The sequence below is a fragment of the Cephus cinctus genome, unplaced genomic scaffold, assembly GCF_000341935.2.
Source record: "Cephus cinctus unplaced genomic scaffold, Ccin1 Ccin1_scaffold0695, whole genome shotgun sequence".
Lineage (NCBI taxonomy): Eukaryota > Metazoa > Arthropoda > Insecta > Hymenoptera > Cephidae > Cephus > Cephus cinctus.
The window spans coordinates 190,088-210,145 of NW_014333317.1; the positions used below are offsets into that span (position 1 = coordinate 190,088).

The 20,058-nt window shown below is 37.0% G+C and overlaps 3 protein-coding genes across 11 annotated transcripts in view; 1 reads left to right on the top strand and 2 right to left on the bottom strand.

Annotated features, from left to right (window-relative positions):
- LOC107269998 (FYVE, RhoGEF and PH domain-containing protein 1) overlaps positions 1 to 7,890 on the bottom strand; it is a 10,463-nt gene extending 2,573 nt beyond the window's left edge. Inside the window, exons 1-3 of one of the 5 annotated variants that reach the window (XM_015744558.2) lie at positions 7,174 to 7,890; positions 2,574 to 3,080; positions 145 to 864 (exon numbers count right to left, since the gene is read on the bottom strand). In XM_015744558.2, coding sequence (XP_015600044.1) covers positions 145 to 864; positions 2,574 to 2,979 — 1,126 coding nt within the window. In that variant the 5' untranslated portion in view covers positions 2,980 to 3,080; positions 7,174 to 7,890. The other 4 variants (XM_015744559.2, XM_015744557.2, XM_015744560.1 and 1 more) reach the window with 4 other exon arrangements.
- Positions 1 to 20,058, top strand: part of LOC107269999 — a 71,513-nt gene that overhangs the window by 48,985 nt on the left and 2,470 nt on the right. Inside the window, exons 1-2 of one of the 2 annotated variants that reach the window (XR_003060383.1) lie at positions 1,841 to 2,408; positions 2,644 to 2,780. The exons of the other annotated variant lie outside the window; for it this stretch is intronic. The gene's annotated coding sequence lies outside the window, so the exon portion shown is untranslated. Of the gene's footprint in view, positions 1 to 1,840; positions 2,409 to 2,643; positions 2,781 to 20,058 lie in introns of those variants that run through there. 2 annotated transcript variants of the gene reach the window in all.
- LOC107270002 (solute carrier family 41 member 1) lies at positions 8,567 to 16,869 on the bottom strand. Of its 4 annotated transcripts, none has more exons than XM_015744571.2 (9): positions 16,747 to 16,869; positions 12,945 to 13,058; positions 12,160 to 12,456; positions 11,812 to 12,092; positions 10,916 to 11,240; positions 10,442 to 10,736; positions 10,138 to 10,343; positions 9,882 to 10,030; positions 8,567 to 9,788 (listed from the first exon to the last, which is right to left on the bottom strand). In XM_015744571.2, exons 3-9 carry the CDS (start codon positions 12,452 to 12,454, stop codon positions 9,609 to 9,611), a joined length of 1,731 nt encoding a protein of 576 aa, XP_015600057.1. In that variant the 5' UTR covers positions 12,455 to 12,456; positions 12,945 to 13,058; positions 16,747 to 16,869; the 3' UTR covers positions 8,567 to 9,608. The 4 variants fall into 4 exon arrangements, with proteins under 4 accessions (XP_015600057.1, XP_015600056.1, XP_015600058.1 ...); XM_015744570.2 differs by lacking the exon at positions 16,747 to 16,869 and adding an exon at positions 15,623 to 16,020; XM_015744572.2 differs by lacking the exon at positions 16,747 to 16,869 and adding an exon at positions 15,221 to 15,574.

The window sequence follows — 20,058 nt, forward strand, 5'->3', positions numbered from 1 at the left end:
AAAAAAAAAAAAAAAAAAAAAAAAAAAAAAGAAATTATTCAAGCTTAACATCGTGAAGACTCAGAATAGCGCGAACGAAAGCTTCCGCGCAAATTTTGAATCAGGGCGAATAACGCGACTGATAATGAAAAATGGCAAACTCACTTTTGGTATCCGCGTAATCAGGATTATCATCGTCCAGATTCTTGAGGTAATCTTTGAGCAAAAGCTCGTACCTGGGTAACCTTTGGATGGGACTTAGCATGTGATGTGGCAATGACAATTTGGCGCATTCCTCGAGCTTTTGAATTTCATTTATAATCGCGGCGAATCGCGGAATCTTGTTCTGCAGCGTGTTTATTAGATTCATTGCGTAATCGAAATTCTTCACGTACTCTGTATACATTTTCAAAAATGGCGCAAAGTTCTTCATTATGTCTCCTATTCTTGGATCGCTTTCCCATTGGCTCATACGCGACTGCAATTGCGGCAGCAGGAAGTCATTGTGAAATTTATAAATTGACTTGATATTCGAGAACATGTGTTGCACAGTTTCCGGTGGGAACATCGGATGAGCTCGATTCTCTTGGTCGACCCGAAACTGAAAGACCTGATCGATCAGATGCAATATGTTCACGTAGTTGCGTTCGGTCGCCAATAACTCTTCGGCAACGTGTCGTGCCTTTATTCGTCTTGCGGTCGCTGTGTCTTTGTGCTTTTGAATTTTCTCTTTGCGTTCCGTTTCGTCGATCTGATCCGCTATTATCGCCGAATCGGTTTCCGACGATCGGGTCTCTTCGGACTCCTCTTCGCTCTCCGATTCGCTGATTGCGTATGCGTCCAATTCATACTGATGAGAGCTCCTTTCGGTGGTTACGTACCTGCAACATTGGAAGCGCAAATTATGGAATGACAAAAAATACGAGGTATTAAAATAAAATAAGAGGATTGGTGATGATTTTTGGAAAAAAAATTTGTTTCATGAAAACTCGCTTTATGCTTTCGTTTTCTAACACTTTTATAGATCGAAATAGTACTTTCCACCTTGTGTGCTCAATGCGCCGACAAGGTCAATTGCGCTGATTAATGGATGCTGCGTAACCCGTCTCCCTATAAGAGGTACAGTGAACCGTATAAATGACGTGTGAATATCGAGTTTGAAACTACCAGTAGATATAAATATAAAATTCATCTGAATATACAGACATACGCGAATACGTAAATTTTGAAAAAAAAAAAAAAAATGACTATATGCAGTTATCAGGTATAAAACGGACAAACGTGAATCTGCAAATGAAGATTTTTCGAAAATATACATTTTCAAACTGTCAAGAAGATTTTCAAGTGCACGCTGAATTTACCTGTCACCGATCGATAAATCGATATCGCAGTAAAACGTGCTGGACGAATATTTGTGATAATTCGGCGGTGCGCCAAGACTCCACCGCCACCAAGTAGTTTCCGCCATTATTGATGAACTTTGAAGATTCTCAACTCATGTTTTTTTTTGTTAAATTTAAATATTTATAACCTCTATGCTTTCGGCGAACACGATAAAGGGGAGCAACGCAGAAGCGTCCAATCCTCTACACTTTGTGAACACGGTTATACTGCTATCATGGACCTTATCAGTGGCTGCATTTCGTATCGCGTTAAATCTTATCAGAGAGTTCCAGTGATACAGAATGGCGTTAGCTACAGTCAGTGCTCGCGTATCGATCGTAGATGACGGTTTGAAATAGTCATTGATTTTGGTTGTTATATTAATAAAATCATTAAAAACTAATTGAGATATAATTGAGGTGGATTAATGATCATTATTTTTGGAAAAAAAATTTGTTAACGTACTGCGTGAGTGGATATTCGAGTGATCGAAATGATCATTAGGCTTATCGACGTGCTTGATTTTCCTGGTAACTGAAGCCAGATGTCTCGTGAATTCGCAGAAGAATATTCAGTGAAAATAACTTAGAAGCTTCTTCGTTGCTTTATTGTCAAATTATTATTAAAAAATGAAAATCTTGCGATATTTATTTACTTGCAATTAATAATATTAAGAAATTATATTTAAGAGTCTATTCGTGTGTCACTGGTGGGAGGACGTGGACGTTGGTCGAAATTTTCAAAAGAAATATAGTAAATCCAAAATTAGACAGCAAAGAAGTCACAGGCTCGGAATTCACGGCGCGATGACTTATTTAGAATTCGAGTATAGCGGATCTAGATCTATTTCTAAGAATTTTCAATGGCTCAAACACACGAACACGAACACTCGAATACCAAGCACGTGCCCGGACGTTCCCTTAAGCACATAATAAAGTGCATGCTGCACTAAATGTGTATCTTCAAAAAAGTTCAAAAATTATCACAGATCCGAATTACCTTGAAACTTTCAAAAATTTATTCCAGTACCAAAATACTCGACTAAGGTAAAGAATTGGAGCATCACCCACTCAAAAAAAAAAAAAAAAAAAAAAAAAAAAAAAAAAAAATAACTTTATTCCCATCTCGTCGGTATAAGAATAAATCGCGAGGATGCTTTATTATGAAATCGGAAATTGGCGTCGATCTTCGGGCGAAGAGCGAGCGTTTCCTACTCCTGTACTCCAGGACGCTGTGCGTCATTTTGACGATCGACGACGTCTCCACGGTTGTGCGTTCCAGGGTGGCCGTTGCGTTGGAGTCCAGGATTCCACCAGGACTCGACGCTGACATGACGAACGGCTGGAACCTGGGAAAACCGCCGAAACTGGCGATTCTGTGAAAAGAGTGTCGCAGGTACTGTTGGTGATGATGAAGATTCTCGTCAGCCCCGACGGCCGAGTCCTGGGAGTCCTGGGAATTGCCATCCTCGCTGGTGCCGCTTTGCTGCTCCAGGAGTCGGGAATTGCGCTTGGCGTTTCCGGATCGGCAGGAATCCCGCAGGATCGTCTCCTCGTCGTTATCGGACTCGAGCAGATCCGTGTAAAACGTCGAGGTACCAGTCTTCGAGCCAAACATCCTTTTTTCCTATCTGATCGATCCTACGTCACATCCGCTCCTCGTTCCGGATGGGCCCCATTTATTTGAATGCGACGTACCTCAGCTGGTAGTTCTGCATCCTGTTAATTAATTCAATACAATTAATTTGACGATACTCGTCAGGGTCGTTTGTCTGATAAATTTTGTTTTTGAATTTTCAAAATATTGAAAAAATAATTAACCACGCCGTCAATTTGGCTGTTAATCAAGTAAGATTTTATCATATGGTATTTTTACGCCTCTCTAAGTACTTTAACACCACGAGCCGTTTGTGTTTTCATAATTAACATACGATAACGATCGCTGCTGTAATAATTCAAGATCTTAACGTTTCACATTGAAACTAAAAGCCGTAGACTCGTGGTAAGATTTAAACGTGCAAATTCTTGAGTGATCAATTGTTTATTGATTTCCAATTAAACAAGCCAACCCGTGCCAAGTCAAACCCATAAACACTGAAACGTGATGACAGCTCTCACGCGTGTTAGAGACTTTAATTGGTCCCATACGATCGCCCAACTTTATTTCTGGAAGAATTTACAAATAGTCGTTAATCCAAAAGTGACGTTTCGAAACGTCAAACACGAACCACGTGGAACGACGGTGAACGACTTGATGACTGATTTTAAAATAATAATAATATTGGTCGTCGTAACACGTACCTAAATACTCATTTTAATTCTCGATGCGTTAAATCATTGAACAGACTCAAGGTGAAGCAGTCACATACGATATCCATATACCCATATGCTATTCCTGTATACTATGGTGACCACATATGTTTATCTATATTATAGTCACGTACGGTGTTCTCGATTCGATTGAAGCTTGACGAAAAAAGAAAAACAAGTTTCGCCATTACTCTGCTTGACTTTTATATTTATGGGTAGTTTGTAAAAAATTATGGTTTTTCAAAAGACACAACAGCAGCTGACCTCACGTTGCGGTAATTTTTTAATCAAATTTTTGTAATTCAGTGAAACTACATTTTCTTACACAAAATACATTCACCCGAGTCAAATCAAGCGAAGAATCTAGCTTAGAAATTTCTCTGCCGGAATACTTTCTTTTCTATCTCTTTCTCTCCTCGACATAAACATTTATTTCGTACAAGTACACGACGAGATACGATTACCAGCTGGACCGAATTATATATTTTTTCGACAAACAAGTAAAGGAATAAAGTATTTCTGTTTTAGTTCTCTTTTCAGTTTTACTTAAATCTCAAGAAAAAAAATTTACTACCATTTGCCTAAGCAAATCGTTCCAAAGATACTATAAATATCCCCCTTACGTCATTACGTAAAAATATTAATTAGTCAGCTAAAAGAAAATTAAGTTTCCCATCTCAACGTTACAGCATCCCAAACAAACAGCCACACTCGGATGAATCTTCAATCATTAATCTCGGACTCGTCCGGTCTCAAAGCGAGTGGTACCAGGCGACAGTAACAAAGAAATAAAAAAAAAAAAAAAGAAAAAAAAAAGAGAAAAACTGCTATCAACAGCAGACGTAAAGAATAAGAACGAAAGGAGCAAAGTAATTTCTATCCGGAGTTCAAAGAAAAATTGTCTAAAAAAAAACCTGAAAAGGCCCCTCTCACTATGCACTTTGACAGGATTGAAATTTTCAACTGCAGCTGCATCCTTAGCGATCGATGCACTTTTTTTTTTCTTATTACGCCCTTGCATCTTCTCCGTACCTATCAGCTGATATCAGCATTAACACGTGTTCCCAGCAGCCTCTTTATATCTACCACGTAACGATAATACACATTTGAACAAACATTACAGACATCCGCGTCTTGTCGCCATTCGTAAACTTACACTATACCTTATATTATACAATACACGTAGTAATACGTTAGTCAGTGACGGTACAACACGTAACAGGATGTACGTAGGAAAATTTTAAATCAATTTCCTATAATGATCAGTCCCACCTGTTATATGGATTAAGAGGTTATGCGTGGGTTAAATAATATATGCGTATAATGAATAATAATAACGGGTGTCCTATAATTGAGTATACAGTACGTTTGTTGAACGTACGGGTTAGTATTATTATTATTATTATTTTATACCGGAGCGTATATATATATTAGATTAGGATTATCTAAGAGAGATAACACAGGTGGAAAGATAAAAATTTTCAAATTTTTAGCCAGCAAAGTTTTTGACCTCGATCGATATCGATGACAAAGCATTCTTTTGCACGGTGTACATTGTTATCAACAATGTGTATATTGTTGCAATAACTTACAGCCTTGGCGAAGCGTATCAACTAACAGTAATAATTGATAGTAACTCATTATATCCTGGCACATAGTAAAGTAAACACGTGCAGACGTAACGAGCGTAACGACTGTGAGAACGAGGTAAAAACAAAATTGTGTGATTAAGTTAAAAAAAAAAAAAAAAAAAAATTGTGCTAAAAATACATTTTGATTTAATTAGATAAAAATAATCAGTATACCCATTATCTTTTAATTGACTCGTTAAGAGCAATATTACCTGCTGCACTCGATTAATGTAATTTCTTTTAATTCATTAATTATTTACTTCCCGAGCTTCGTTTCATACTTTTTGTATCTTTAATTTGTATTTTCTTTTCAACGTTCATCGATATAGTCGAGCGTAGCGAGGAGAACCGAATGCTTTGAAAATGGCACAGAGGGAATTTTTGTTAGACTTTGTTACAATGACGTATCTATTAATAGGAACGATGACGAAAATGACTCATTAGGACAAGTTAAGAGCGATTTATAGTGTCAAAGGCGTTTAACAGGCTTTCATGTATCTTCTTGGTGACTCGTGACTATTCTGATAAAAAGGGCTGGAGTGTCACGAACGAATAATTCATTCGTAAAAAGATACGCGCTCTTATTTATCTTATGAGAAAAATTAGACTACGAGTATGTTCCGAGATGTTGATTATAAAAAAATTTAAAAAAAAAAATAATTGTCATGGAAATTCTATTGTAATTTTATTACGCGACTCCTTGTATAGTATAGATATTTCTCGTGCTATAATCAGGCATGACGACTGTTTACTACTTCTTGGATGAACAATTAACTTGTGGTGTTTCATTGACGTTCGTAGTATAGGTAACTGTTGAATCCATTGTCGCCGATATTATCCAATTGGTATGATCTGGATAATGCGAATAAAATGAACATGTCCGTTCGTACAAGTACAAGTTACGTATATATACGCGCCATAAGTATAGTCTGTACAAAAATGCGTGTCAGGAGCCAAGTTTCCAACGACAGATAAAGTATATTATATATATATATATTTTTGGATAGGACGTAAAAGTGAAATTCGTAGGAAATGTAAATTGTGAAGGTAAGATAATCGTGATCCAAGTACAAAGTTGGAAAGTAGCATTGATTGTCAATGTCAACTTTTTGTGTTTGACTATACTCGAAAATGGTAGTTGAAACGAGCGTGATATCGGTTGAAGTATGAATAAGGCGCGGAATATTATGAAAGAGAATGTAGGATGAAAAATAATAGTTGTAAGAGAAAAAGGAAATAATATAAAGAAAACAGGCACGTAAAATGCCGCGGCAATTGCTGCATACTTCACATTCCTGAGATACTTGGAATTTCCACCCACACTGTACCTCGAGTAATAATCACAGGCGTACTATCAAAACAAACGCGATAGCGTGGAATTACAGAGAAAAATTGAAGAAATATATTTTTCTCGTGCTAAACCACGTAAAAGACAATTTTGAACGATTTTAAGAATTTGACAATGATAATACCTTGTACTTGTGTATCGGTCGAGCAGCAATACAAAGTGGCTTTGTATTGTCGCTGGCATCAGAATCGTAAAGAAAATTAACTGTAGGATAGTTAGTACAGTCACAGGCACACAAAATCACTCTTAGCACATATAGTAGAAGCTGCCGATAACGAGAGGACGTGAAATGTTTGTTTCTAAATGAAATGAAGACAACCATAAACCAAGAACACAACAGAACAGTAGGCTTGTTGGACTTTGTTTGTATCAGGAACTTGTACGCACTAGTAAACGAGCCAACAAGCTTCTACAAATGTTGGTTCGTTTTGCCGTAAATCCGGCAGCCGAGCGAGCACATGTCACCGCCGAGACACACTGCTCGAGGATGTTTATCGAACCAATGGAGTAGCCAGGAGCGTACCATATGGGCCAGTCGCCACAGGGTTCCATCCACTATTCGGTCGGGGCCCTCGCCCAGGGACGACGGTTCTGGGAAAGTTTTTATTTTAGATTTATACAAGCTACTTTTGTATGTGATATGCTTGATTCACTCATGCACTTGACACTCTTATTTATGCACCGCGGGAAAAATGCATTTTAATGCACAGATGACCCTGGCTTGACTGACGGTTAATTGCTGGTCGCCTTTGTCGTTCAGGTCTGGTACAGTTACTGGGGACGCTGTGCGCAGCGCCATTACGCATACCAGGAACGTACTTAGTCGTTACGGAATCCTGGTCTTTAGTTTTTGGAAGATTGTGAAATTTTTTGAATGTTCTAGGCTGGATTCTGATGGCGTAAATTCGGTATTTTGGACTTTGAAACGTTTTAAGAGGGTATTATAAACTTTTTGAATTTTCAAAAAATTCATTACTCGTTCAGTAATATAGCACGGGGTTCCGAGTCACTTTTGTCTTGAGTCGCACCTGCAGGGACGATGCAGTGATGAAAGAACTTCTGGTGCCGATTGTTTCTTTGATCCGAGTCGCTACGTGAACGCTTTGAATGAATTTCTCTTGTCGTTTCGATTGGATTTTTGATTAAGGCCGTGGGAAACTGACGTTTATATTTTAATGCCTTTTTTTGCATCTGCCTTTTTACGCACGTTATTACGAATTGATTTTCTTACACTCTTACACTCAGAATTTTATATCCATTGAAACTGAACGATCTTACTTGACTTCGCGATCATTGCAACCGGTTATTTATTGCGTTATATTTACTTGCTACGCTTTTTTTTTTTCTTCGAACAGGTTTCGCTTCCATGCTCCTCTACCTGAAACCGTGATGAAATTTTTCCAATGAAAATTCATGCGTGACTTCAGCAATTTACAACAATGCTTTGTCCAAGGATTTTTAATGATGTAAAACCAGATGAAATTTCTTTAAGAGGCAACAGGGACTGATAAATTCTAAACAGCGACACACTGATCATCAAGTATTAAAAGACTGATGATTCAGTTTTTAATTTAAAAAATTTAAGAACAACAATACTTCATAATTTTCTTCATAATAATTATTTTTGTAATTCAATGCAGTTCGTGTGTTCGGTGCAGCGCCAGTCCGACCGATGCATCATCGAAAATGCTGCCATCTATGAGTCGCATCTAGTACCTCCAGTTGACAGATGGCAGCATCTGCGTGCGGTATGAAATATTTATCTTCGGTCAACAATACCCAACAAAGGGTATTAGTGTATGATAAAACAGTAATAGGATCCTGAAAGATCGATTGACATTTCGAGTTTAAAATCAAATTTTTTACATAATAATTACCATCCCATATCATACTTTAAAGGATTTAATAATACAATCTTTTTTCACACATTTTTTTTCTATTAACGTAATGACATTCTTACAATGATTTTTCTTTTTTGACGTAATAATACAGTCAGTAATATCACTGACAGTTTACCTTCAGCCGCCAACGACGATATACGCGAGTCGAATCTTACAAATTACGCCACGCAAATTTTTTAAATAAATAAACAATTGTTCGTGTAACGAATTAAAAATAACAAAAAAACATAATTAAAATCTCTAAGAGGAGTGCGAGAACGCTTATTGTAAAATGTTATTTCATACGCGTTATACATTGTATACGATTTGTTGTATGCTTAAACTTACAGGTACACTTTGTTCGTATGGGAATAAAATATATAGATATAATGTCTATATAATATGTTTATATAAATATATACAGATTTCTGAAAATGGATGCATTTACCATATTCATCCTCTCGCTCGCCATACTTATCATCCGTTTATCCTCCTTCGGTTCAACGATAATCGCAATGATACAATTAAGTATCGGACCGCATCTACAGTTGCTTAATAATTGCACTAATTTTTCTTCCCTACCATGGGAATATATCTGTGATACAGAGATTTTTTTTCAAGAGTCTATTCGCAATAACTACAAGGTCGTACGTGTAAAAATATGAATTCCTATTACATCCACGAAATCGGCACATAGCACGGATGCATACGAGTGCACGTAACTACAGTGCAGCTCCGAGTTGGGGGTAAAAAAAAAAGAGGAACATAATCCAACTGGAAAAATTCGCAATTCCGTAGATTGGCAATTACGCAGAAACGATTATATCGGATAAGAGAATAAAATATTCAATTTAACGTGCCAAGACAATAACGCCCACTTTGTGAAACTGAAAAAGTATCCGCGAAAAATTTTTCCGTGCAAATTTTTTTCCAAAAATTTGCGACCGCGCGTCGCACTTCCGGTAACTTGGAACGTGCGTTAATCGAGTATCAGACCAATATTAAAATATTGGATAGTTATTCATATGGTACTGTGTGATCAATCAGTAGCTCGTACTACGGCCAATGTGATTGTGGCTCAGTAGTCACCGTATTCCTGGTTTATTTGCTGGAGGAACCAGAAAGCTGCCGCTAGGAACATGGAACCGAGTAGGTCGCCAAGAGCTGTCAGATACGGAATGGCGGAATTGTCAGGATCTATTTTGTATTTCCACATGCCATGTATTATGATATGTGCAATATAGAGCAAAAGCGTGACCTGTAAGTACGATGAGAAAAAAAAAAATTATTCCTTGTATTTGAATGATTTTAATATTTTTTTTTTGTCAGAATGACTTTTTTTATTTCTTACCTGAAATACCGCCACTGTTACGTAACTCACTACGAAGTATACGTGTAAGGTTGAGTAACCCCAGTTTATGTAATCGGCTGCGAAAGTAAATACCAAATGTCCCGGTACAGACATACATATAAGTATTCTAGCAGTTTTGGCGTAAGGAACTGTCAAAAGAAAAAAATAAACAAGATTATGTAGCACGTGGCTTATTTGTATATATGATTAATCTGTCATTTTTTGTAAGCATGATTTTTTATGCTTGTAAACGAACCTCCATTGAAAAGCGCGGTCCAAGGCGACACCCACATTTTTGAGTGTGGCGGTAAAATACCCATGAGTGACGTTTGATGCAGGACGGTCGAAATTCTTGAGGCTTGCACGGAAACCAAATTTCCGCCAATGCCATTTATGATCGGCTGGAATATTACGAATCCGTCGAATACGTTTACGGCTTGATCAAGGATCAGACCACCGAGACTGAAATTGAAAAAAAAAAAAATGGAATTATTGATTGATCAAAATTGTGTCCAAAAATAATGAAATTTGACTTTGGGCTTAATTTGATATTTCCTTACCCGCTTATGAACAGAGCCGACAGTACGGGCGTCCATCCTGAAGTTAACACGTTTCGAGTATATTTATTTCTCAATACCACGCATATCCAGACTGGCAGTAGCAAAATATAACCAGTAAGAACAATATAGAGGATCCATATTTGATTGTCCAGATACAAATATAAAGCAGATGCAATTGTCGATAGTACGGTTATCGAAACTGCATCTCCGACAGATGCAGCTAAGGGTGTGGCCAAGTTATCAGGATTCCATTTGCATTGATGCGACACCAGTATCACCGCGATCATGACAAAATCTGTAAAATTTTATTATTTTTATAAAACACCAATCCTTAGCCTCTCGCGTAATTCGCATTACCACGGAATAAAAAATTTACGAATTTTGAGTTCGCAAAATTTTTTTTTTTTTTTTTTTTTTTTTTTTTTTTTTTTTTTTTTTTTTTTTTTTTTTTTTTTTTTTTTTCTTTTCAATCACCTAAAATGAAGCAGGAACTCGTCGCGGTGCATACGCTCGCCGCAGCCAATAGGAGCGCGTTGTTCCAAACGAAAGATCCCTTCATAACGGCGCCTACGGACACCGCGAAAAGCGACACCAGAATCGCAGCGACGATCGCCTGAATTTGCACCAAAGCGACATTGCCCACGATCATTTTCACGATTTCACGACAGCTGCTCATGTTTCCCAGATTGGCCTGAGTGCTGAGACGCGATGCCAAGCACATGTCCAGATTTCCCTTGAGTCCCAAAAGTGCGGGGACCAAGATGAACAGTTCGGAAATTGCGACAAAGACAGGCCAGCGCTGTAAATGGGAGACCAAAAATTTTTTCGATTTTTCTTCACTCACTTTTCTTTCGACTCTCTCATTTATACACTTTCACTCCCTCCCGCCCGGCCATCGCAAATCAAATTAATGACCAGCAGAAACGGAAAGCGCTAAAGTCGTCAGACAATAAAATCAAAGTGCTTCCCTATAGATTATAACCCATAACCAATAGCTTCAGCACGTTCGCTTCTTATTGTTCCTATGGCGGGGTACCACTGTCGTGGATCTTATGCTAGAAGGTGGGTAAGGGGGACGTTATTAAAAGACTCTCAACCACTCAGAATCGAATCGATCCAGCTGGATTCGAAGGGGAGCACGAGCCCATTAATACCGATACAAAGTGTCCGATTTTTTTTTCGTATTTTTTATAGTCACTGCTAAGTACCTATTATTTTCTCCCTCCACTCCGCAGGACGTCCGTACCGAAATCGTGGCGAGTAATTAAATCGTTAAGTGGCTGAGTTTTATGCCCGACCTCGAGGCTGTGCTTTATTTCTTATCGGGGAGAAAAAAGAAAGAGAAGAGAATTTTTCCGATTATTACTCACTTGAACTTCCTCCAATATCAGACCAGCTCCAATGGTACCGATACCAGCAATAAAAAATGGTACCGCCACCTGTAGCGTGGTATGGTACCATTTTTCCTCCACGACGGATCGTCTTCTCCCACGTTGATGATTGTGACCATTTGGAAATTCAGGATCAGGATCCGAATTCGTAACGGAAGCTATCGTGACGATCGAGCTTCCGCTCGATAATGATCCCCCGCCTGGACTTTGTTTTATCGGCTCCTTTTTCTCGTTGTTGTTGCTGGACGATTTGAGAAGAGCTAAGGATAGAGACATTTTTTATAAAAATTTTGTAAAAATTTTTTTTTATTTTTTTTTTTTACTCACCCGCCACTTTCTTCACTATTATGTGCTCCGACTTGAGCTGATCGTCCGGCATTACGGATTTCATTTTGTCTCCGAACTCGACGATTTTTTCGCTTTCGTTGTTAAAGGTCAGCGCCAGGCTGTCCTTATCAACGGCCATCGTGACTCTAGGTGCCGTCAATGAGTTGACCTCGCCCTTATTGGTAGTCAAAAGTTCATCGACCTTAACGACCTCGCCTTTCAATTCCCCGTCACGTTCCTTGCCGGTAAAATTCAATAGGGTAGGTTCGTTCTCCGAGGGCGGAAAAGCGACCATGTCTATTTTTGGAAAAGAAAGCCATTTTTTTTCGTAAGAACATTTTCTTTTATATAGTATACCATATTTTTAGATGTCAATATTTTTATTACGAACTGTAATCATTGATAATGATGCGATGCACTAATTGCATAAGACAGTGCAGCTAACATTTATTGCCATGTATTATACAACAATGTGCAAATGCATTTCTGCACTTGTGCAACTGCATCGGAACTCTAGGAAGTTCCGTGGGAAAAAACATGACTATTTTTTTTTGTGACGCAACGTCTTGTTTTCTCGTCCTCCCCCCTTCCTACCCCCCCTCTCTCTCTCTCTCTCTCACTCTTATAATCAGTCGCGCTGCAGTCTTCTCAATTATCAGGATCGATGAGTGCATAATTACTTACGTTTCAATTGACCATGCAAAATTTTCGCAACAACAGTAACAATGTAAAGAGAAAAACACTGAGAGAGAGAAAGAAGAAAAAATTTTGTTGGACAAACTTACCGAATTCTGTGCTTTTGAAAATTGAGATCGGATGTTCTCGGCAGTGAAACAATTCCTAGATAATCGAACCGTGGCAAATTCGTTTCCGGTTTTATCACTCCCGTCTGCCTTACACTGTAATAGTAGATTAATTAATAATTAATAATCAGCTGAGCGAGTGTCAATTTACTCAAAAATGTAATTAACTCGCGCGCGAATTCCAATAGTGTATCATTGTCCTACATAATTTTACGACAGTCAATTCACTCAAGTAGACTTCATTGTCATCATTAACGTGCTGCCAGGACTTATTGAGATTTACATAATATAAAAATCGAATGACTATCATGCGACTGGATTTAGTGATAAACGTTATCTAAGGTTAATCGCGCACTTTATTTTGTTGTCACGTGCGAGCAATAGATAATGGAACATATGTCAGTGACAAATAAGGAAGTGAAAGAAATCAATTGATCCAAGAGCATTAATCAAAAGTGACTTTACTTGATGCATTATTAAATCTGCAATGTTGCAATCTAGAAATAAAATTAATCCAAATCAGCGATAAATTATTCTTTAATCACTCGGTACGCTGTTATCAACCTTGTAGGTGTATCGATGCTGTTCGCGGATATCTCGAGAGCTCCTATCGCTTTAATCAGTGGAATTCTTTAATTATTTGTTTATCGATTTTGTTACTTCGCGACATCTTGTTTGATTAGAGATTCTCCGCTAGGGAATCACCTTTATTTACAGACGCCATTCCTAATCATTATCATTGTTAAATTCTCAGCCTTGTGTCATCGTCCAGTGATGTCAACAATATCAACTGTATAAAACAATCGTCGAATATCATGTAGATCATTTATTAAATGGTGAAATCATCGATTAGGCTAGGTATTATTATTGTGCGTGTTAATTATTTTAATTTTTCATAATTATGCCTTAACAGAAGGCATTTAGCATACGCGTATAGCAATCTGTCAAAAATAGTAATCGGATGATGATATGTCAAATCGCCGATTTTTCTATACTGTAAATTTAATTGTCAACGGATAGTGTAGAGATTTTATTTCATGTCATTGGACTCTGTAAATAGTTGGTATTCCTGTAGAGATCATTACGTTCGTTTTAAGGATCATTAACACCAAGGACAATGGACCACCATCCGTCATCATTCCTATCGGACAACTCGTCCTGCCGGATAGAGTGTCATCGTCCCAAAGCAGACGTCTAGTCTCGACTGAAATCCTATCCGTGAAATCAGCAAACATGATCTCGCGCCGAAGACACAAAGAACAGAACGACAAGCGGCCAAGATAACTCATTGCAAACGCGTCTTTAATTCTTCATCTTGGCTGACCAGATATTGAATTACCTACTTAAGAAAGCAAACGGCCAGAGTAGCCAAGTGCATTCGACGTGTGGAGTCCCCGAACAATTATTACTTTATCATTGCCTACGTCATGGGGATTATTGATTTTGGATCGTTAGACAAAAATCATTATGGATCGATCATGAAAATATTGAATTTGTGTCTTTTATTTTGAATATCATTTTTTTTTTTTTCGAGCCTGGTACCACTTTTCAATTTTTATTATTCTACATTCGGATGCGTTATTGGGTTTTTGGCTTTTACCGGGATGAACCATAAAACTGTTTTTCTAGACTGTCCCTATGGTAAATTTTTTCCATATTGGAGTAATGGCTCGAAAGATTTTATGTTTTTTGACATTTAACGGGCGACCTATATTTTTAAATCAACTCATGTCTTCTGGAGTTTCGCGGATGTCGGACTTTTTTTATTTCTTAGATTATAATAATTATTTGAATTTTTGTTCGTGGAATTGCGTGTGTGGCATATGAGCGGGACATGCGAAATTGATGAGTTTGCTTACTAAGACGTAGTGCAAATTGATTTGATCAGTGAAGAATTATCGTGCCGTTACTGGAGAAAGATGATAAACTTGATACTCGTGATAAATCCTTACGTAACCTCAATTGACTTGATACAGTATTATGTAAAGTTTGCAATGAACTTTTTTTTTCGCAATCGTGACTAAACTAATCGAACGAATTTTTACGAACAATTCCCAACTTCTTTTCACTTTCCCGTGATAATGTCGATTCTCAGAATTTCAATCGTAATGACGATAATCACTGTTTTATAACCCTATCGTTTATCGCTGCGGTATGTTCTACATTTCTTTTTTATAGTTTATTGCGCGAAAATTATCGCACTTTTCTTTCCGCTTATAAGACGCGCGACAACCAGATATAAAGGAGACCAAAATTACCTAGCTAAGGTCTTCTGGTCAGTCGAACAGTCTTGTTAATGGACACGCGCTGTCATCGTTCATTGACGTCATTTCGTCATTGTCCTCGCGATTCCATGTCTTAGTGCCAATTCGCAAGGGCGCGTGAGGAATATGAAATAATCGCCCGGTCGCACTATGAAAACTGATACGCGTGTCCTTCAATTTCGCGGAAATTGCTTGAAATCCAAGTAACTGACACCGGATAAAGTTGCGGCTAATGTGAACGTGCGTCAAGTACGGTTCAAGAAGTCCACTTCGATTTACATACCACTTTTTGTTGGAAAAAAGGGAAAGAAAAATTTCGAATTTTCGTAAAAATCAAAATTAATCCATCTGTCGTATCCGAGATAAAGATTGCAAAAATGTTAAAAAATCACTCACGTTACGTGCGCATTTCGACGAGTAGCCAGCGTGTCGGCGTGTGATCCTTGGTTTATTCTCAAATTCCAAAATTGAAAATCCAAAAATTCACTCGCCAGCTTATTTTTTTTTATATGTATAAATCCAAAGATCTTGTAAGGTCGTGGAAATAATTTATGAAACTTAAGATAATCCAATATTAAAATCCAAAATTATATTATAAGTGACGGTCTTTCGCGAATTCTATTCGACTTATTATTTTCAGTGACTCCTGCCGTGACTAGAGGTTCACTTAATGTAAAATGAGGTGGAAGAAGAACATATGATGTGTACGCCACACGCGACCGCACTTGACTGATAAAAAAGGCTTAGTCCGTTCTCTTGCAGTATAGAACGCAAGTTGGCATATGTGAGCGTGTGTATGTTGCATCCCACATATGACAGGGTTATACGATGTACTGTAAAACCACGTGTACTCGTTAGTCTGAGCACGTGGGCATAGATCAGTCAGAGTTCCACAGTGACATAAAACTCCATAGATCAATCTCGATCACACAGATCACTCTTGATCTACGAAGATTAAGTTCCTGGTATCTTAGAAAGTTCAAATGATAATTATTTTTAATCTCTAATACGTTTGACGTAACTTTACTAAATCCGTGATAAGGACTTCAGTGAATTCAATATATAACATCCTCGTAAGCCGATATGATTGTAGCTGTAGAAATTTTTGTTTGTAAACTAAAAAAAAAAATTAATTTTACCCGTTTTTTTTTTTAAATTATTTTTTTTTTCATTCGTTTTCTTTTTCTTTTACCGTTTACCTCTGGTTTCGTCTTTTCTATTTTGAGTACGATCATGACGCGACCGTAATGACAGTTTGACGTGATCACACAAAATTATAGTTACGCTTTTCTATATTTGTTGGAATAAAGTACAATTTACATAATTCCATAATTTTCCTCAAAACACAAATTACCAACGTAGACATTTTTCTTCGTATTTCTTACTTCACTTTGATTCTCCATTGTTATTCGCGAACCGTCGCTATCCAGAAAATTACCTTGAAGCACGTGATTTATAATGTGCTCAAATATATACATATATGAAATTCCAATTGGGAAATACATATACGTCAATATTACCTATTTATATCACATGGAATATTCACACCCATCTATATACACGTGCTCACGTACTCACTGAATTTTCAAAATTTTTCAAAATTTCACATATCCAACAGTGACAGCTCAGCACCTCACATGGCAGTGTAAACAGAGATACTGAAGTCCAGTGCTATACGTCAATAGATAATCAGGATAAGAATAAGAATTAGGACGGGTATGTATAGGTGGAGAATTCAAAATATTTAGACTTTCAAAATTTGATCTCGACCTAGTCTAACCATCAACCAGAGATTCAATTCAGATACGTAAATTCGAAAATGATCAATAATAAGTTTCAGATATTCACACTTCAGATATTCATAACTTCAATTTAATTATCGATAAAACTCGTCTGATGTCTTAAGGTGATACGAGCTGTTGATTTTGAAAAAAATCACGTAGCATTAATTAATTATCACTCGACATCTCGTAAAGTCAAAGCACAATTGGGAATCCCTTAACGAGAGTCTTGATGTCTATCAATAATTCAGTATTGCTAATGTGTACACGCAACAGTAACGTATAATACAGTTTTACCAGTGCCGATTATTTTTTTAACTGACTGTCCTGAAGCAATGGAACGGATCAATTTTGTAATTTATTTATAATTAACAGCTGAACTGATAATTTTTCGGCTGTCACTGATACGGTAAGTCATTATGGTCCTCATCAATTATTAAATGATTGAAGTTCAAAATACGTAAATTTCAATTGAATTTTATTTTTTTCGCGCTCTTAATCACATATATCATTATACATGCGAAACACACCTGTCAGATGTGCACTTATCGCCTGGGTGCATACAGTGCATATGTGCATTACTCTCAGTGCATACAGTGGCTGCAACTTCATACGATTCCTGTCAATCGGTTTACGACTCGTCGTAAAATCATGACGAGCTTAAAATACCTGAGTGTTGGTTACAGAAAAAAAAGAAAGGAAAAAAAAAATAAATAAATGAACCTTGTCGTGCAGATTGCAATTGTATTTTTGTCATGGCGTCAAGTGTCTACGGCGTCGCGACGCATGATACTCGTAGAATTATTAACTCGGCGACAGAATCAACGACAAACTTACTTTCGCTAACTCTCGTTTCGCATACATTTTTCATTTACGACTGTCGAACAATTAACAGATCATTTCGTAAATCCGTATTTTTTCGACTAAATAATACCTGCGGATTTTACTTGCGTCGGTGCAACTTGCCTACTATAAATTTATTAATGTGTTGGTTTATTAAATATCTTTCGTTATCTCCGCTTTTACAACTTTAACCGAAATTCTTGGCTAAACTCGTAAAAGTTAATCAGACGTATCGTCTTAGACATTGTTTACACGGCTTGAAATCTATTTGAAAAATTTTTTGACTTTTTTTTATTGTACTTTCACATACTATGTATTATACGATTTCTTCAGTAATCAGCCGATACAATATTCTTTGATATCTCTATGTATTTTGATTGCATTACTCGTTATCACTGTTACTCGTATCTCTAGATCTTCCAATTATTATTTTACCCCCTTGTCCAATCGATAATCTTCAAATTTTTGGAATTATTAAAAATTGACTAACACCTTTGTTCGTACCCCAAATACTTTATATAACGCATTATCATTCGCGTAGATTTCATGGAAGTCTTCGAGGTGTCATTGTACGACTCAAAGTATTTATTGGTTATGAACAAATGACATATATCGTCCTGAACAAAAATATATTTTTCGTCACGACCTCGTCTTGTTTCGCAATGACAGCGCAGAGATGTCATCATGGCTGAAAATAGTATGCAATAAAGTGCAGCAATAAACAATATTGTATCCGAGATTGTAGCGACATAAATTTTTGTAGCGACTGTCCTTTATTTAAATAAAGGAGCATTATATCTTGGATTTAGATGGGTCTTTCGAGCTCAACTGTATACGAGGTGAATAAAGAGAAGGAAGAAAAAAAGAAGAGGTATAGGTAAACCGTGGATTTGTCATGAGAAACGTGACTCCATTAAAAGTGATAAAGAAAGAAATGTATTCTTGTAATAGAAAAGACATCAAGATTACCATATACATTGCAAGAACTTAACTCGCACGATATTTTTCTTTGTATCCAGGTAATAATTGAAATTGTGCTTGCATTGAATTTTCTTGCAATATCGCCGATTGAACAATGGGTATTTTTTCTGAGCAATGCATATACAGGGAAAGAAATGTCTGGGACGGCATAGAGGAATAACAGTGCTAATATGTATACCGTCTCAGACACCTTTTTCGATATTCAATTTGGTCGGGGATATCCGCATTTCTGCGCACGTCAGTTACCGTGTACCCGTAACAGGATAAATTGTGACGCATTGCGAACGACCTTCGTTGAAATTAACGCGGCGTCATTCGAAATAGTATTTCCCCCTGAGTTCCTGGATATTCAAGGGGACAATGAGAAGTCATTGAGATTAGGAAATAAAGAAAAAAAAATTCAAGGGGACAACGAGAAGTCATTGAAATTGAAAAATAAGAAAATTCATCGAAACGAGGAAACTCCTTGGGCTTCGTGGAAATTCTCACGATGCTGGTAAATCTGGTTTCTTGATTTTCCTCCAATAATGTACAGGTAGAAAGAATTCGGTAAATCGGTATCGATTAATGAATTATTTTATTAGGTTTACCGTATGCTCGGATAAAAGGATGATTTATGTCGATATATAGGTATAGTATTGATTATCTTTTATTTTGAATTTAATAAATGAGGATTAAAATATTTTCTAATATTGACAAGTAGTTTATGATCGATTGAATTATTGATCCGTCTTGTATCTTGGATCAATCATTGAGAGGAAATAATCGCTCTTTGTATATTTAATCAAGAAATATACCAACAGTGATAACATACATCGGAATCAATATATTTGTTGCTATGGATTTATCAGAAATATACTATTACGTCGCAATGCAATTATATATGATGGAATTTCGAAATGAATTGTCAAAAGATTGTATTGAACAAAATTTATGAATTTTTTATGTTTTTTACTGTGACGTAAAATTTTCGCTATTTCGCTTATTCCGAGTTACACTTGTACGTTGGCAATTTCGCACGGCTAATCGACTCTTATCGATAACGTGATAAACAGCGTTTGAAATATGCACCTAATGCACTTCCGTTAAAATTGCGTCTGTAATGAAGATGCCAGCTAATAAATTTTTACCTGCTTATCACCTACTAATCATTGATTTTATTTACGTTTTACTACGCTCGTATTCTTTTGATTTATCACATGCCAATTTTTTTTTTTTTTTTTTTTT

Coding starts and splice junctions, on each gene's coding strand:
- LOC107270002 (XM_015744571.2), bottom strand. CDS start 12,454: ATGGTCGCTTTTCCGCCCTCGGAGAACGAACCTACCCTATTGAATTTT. Junction 11,241..11,811: donor TGATATTGGAGGAAGTTCAA/GTGAGTAATAAT, acceptor TCCCATTTACAG/CGCTGGCCTGTCTTTGTCGC. Junction 9,789..9,881: donor TAACAGTGGCGGTATTTCAG/GTAAGAAATAAA, acceptor TCGTACTTACAG/GTCACGCTTTTGCTCTATAT.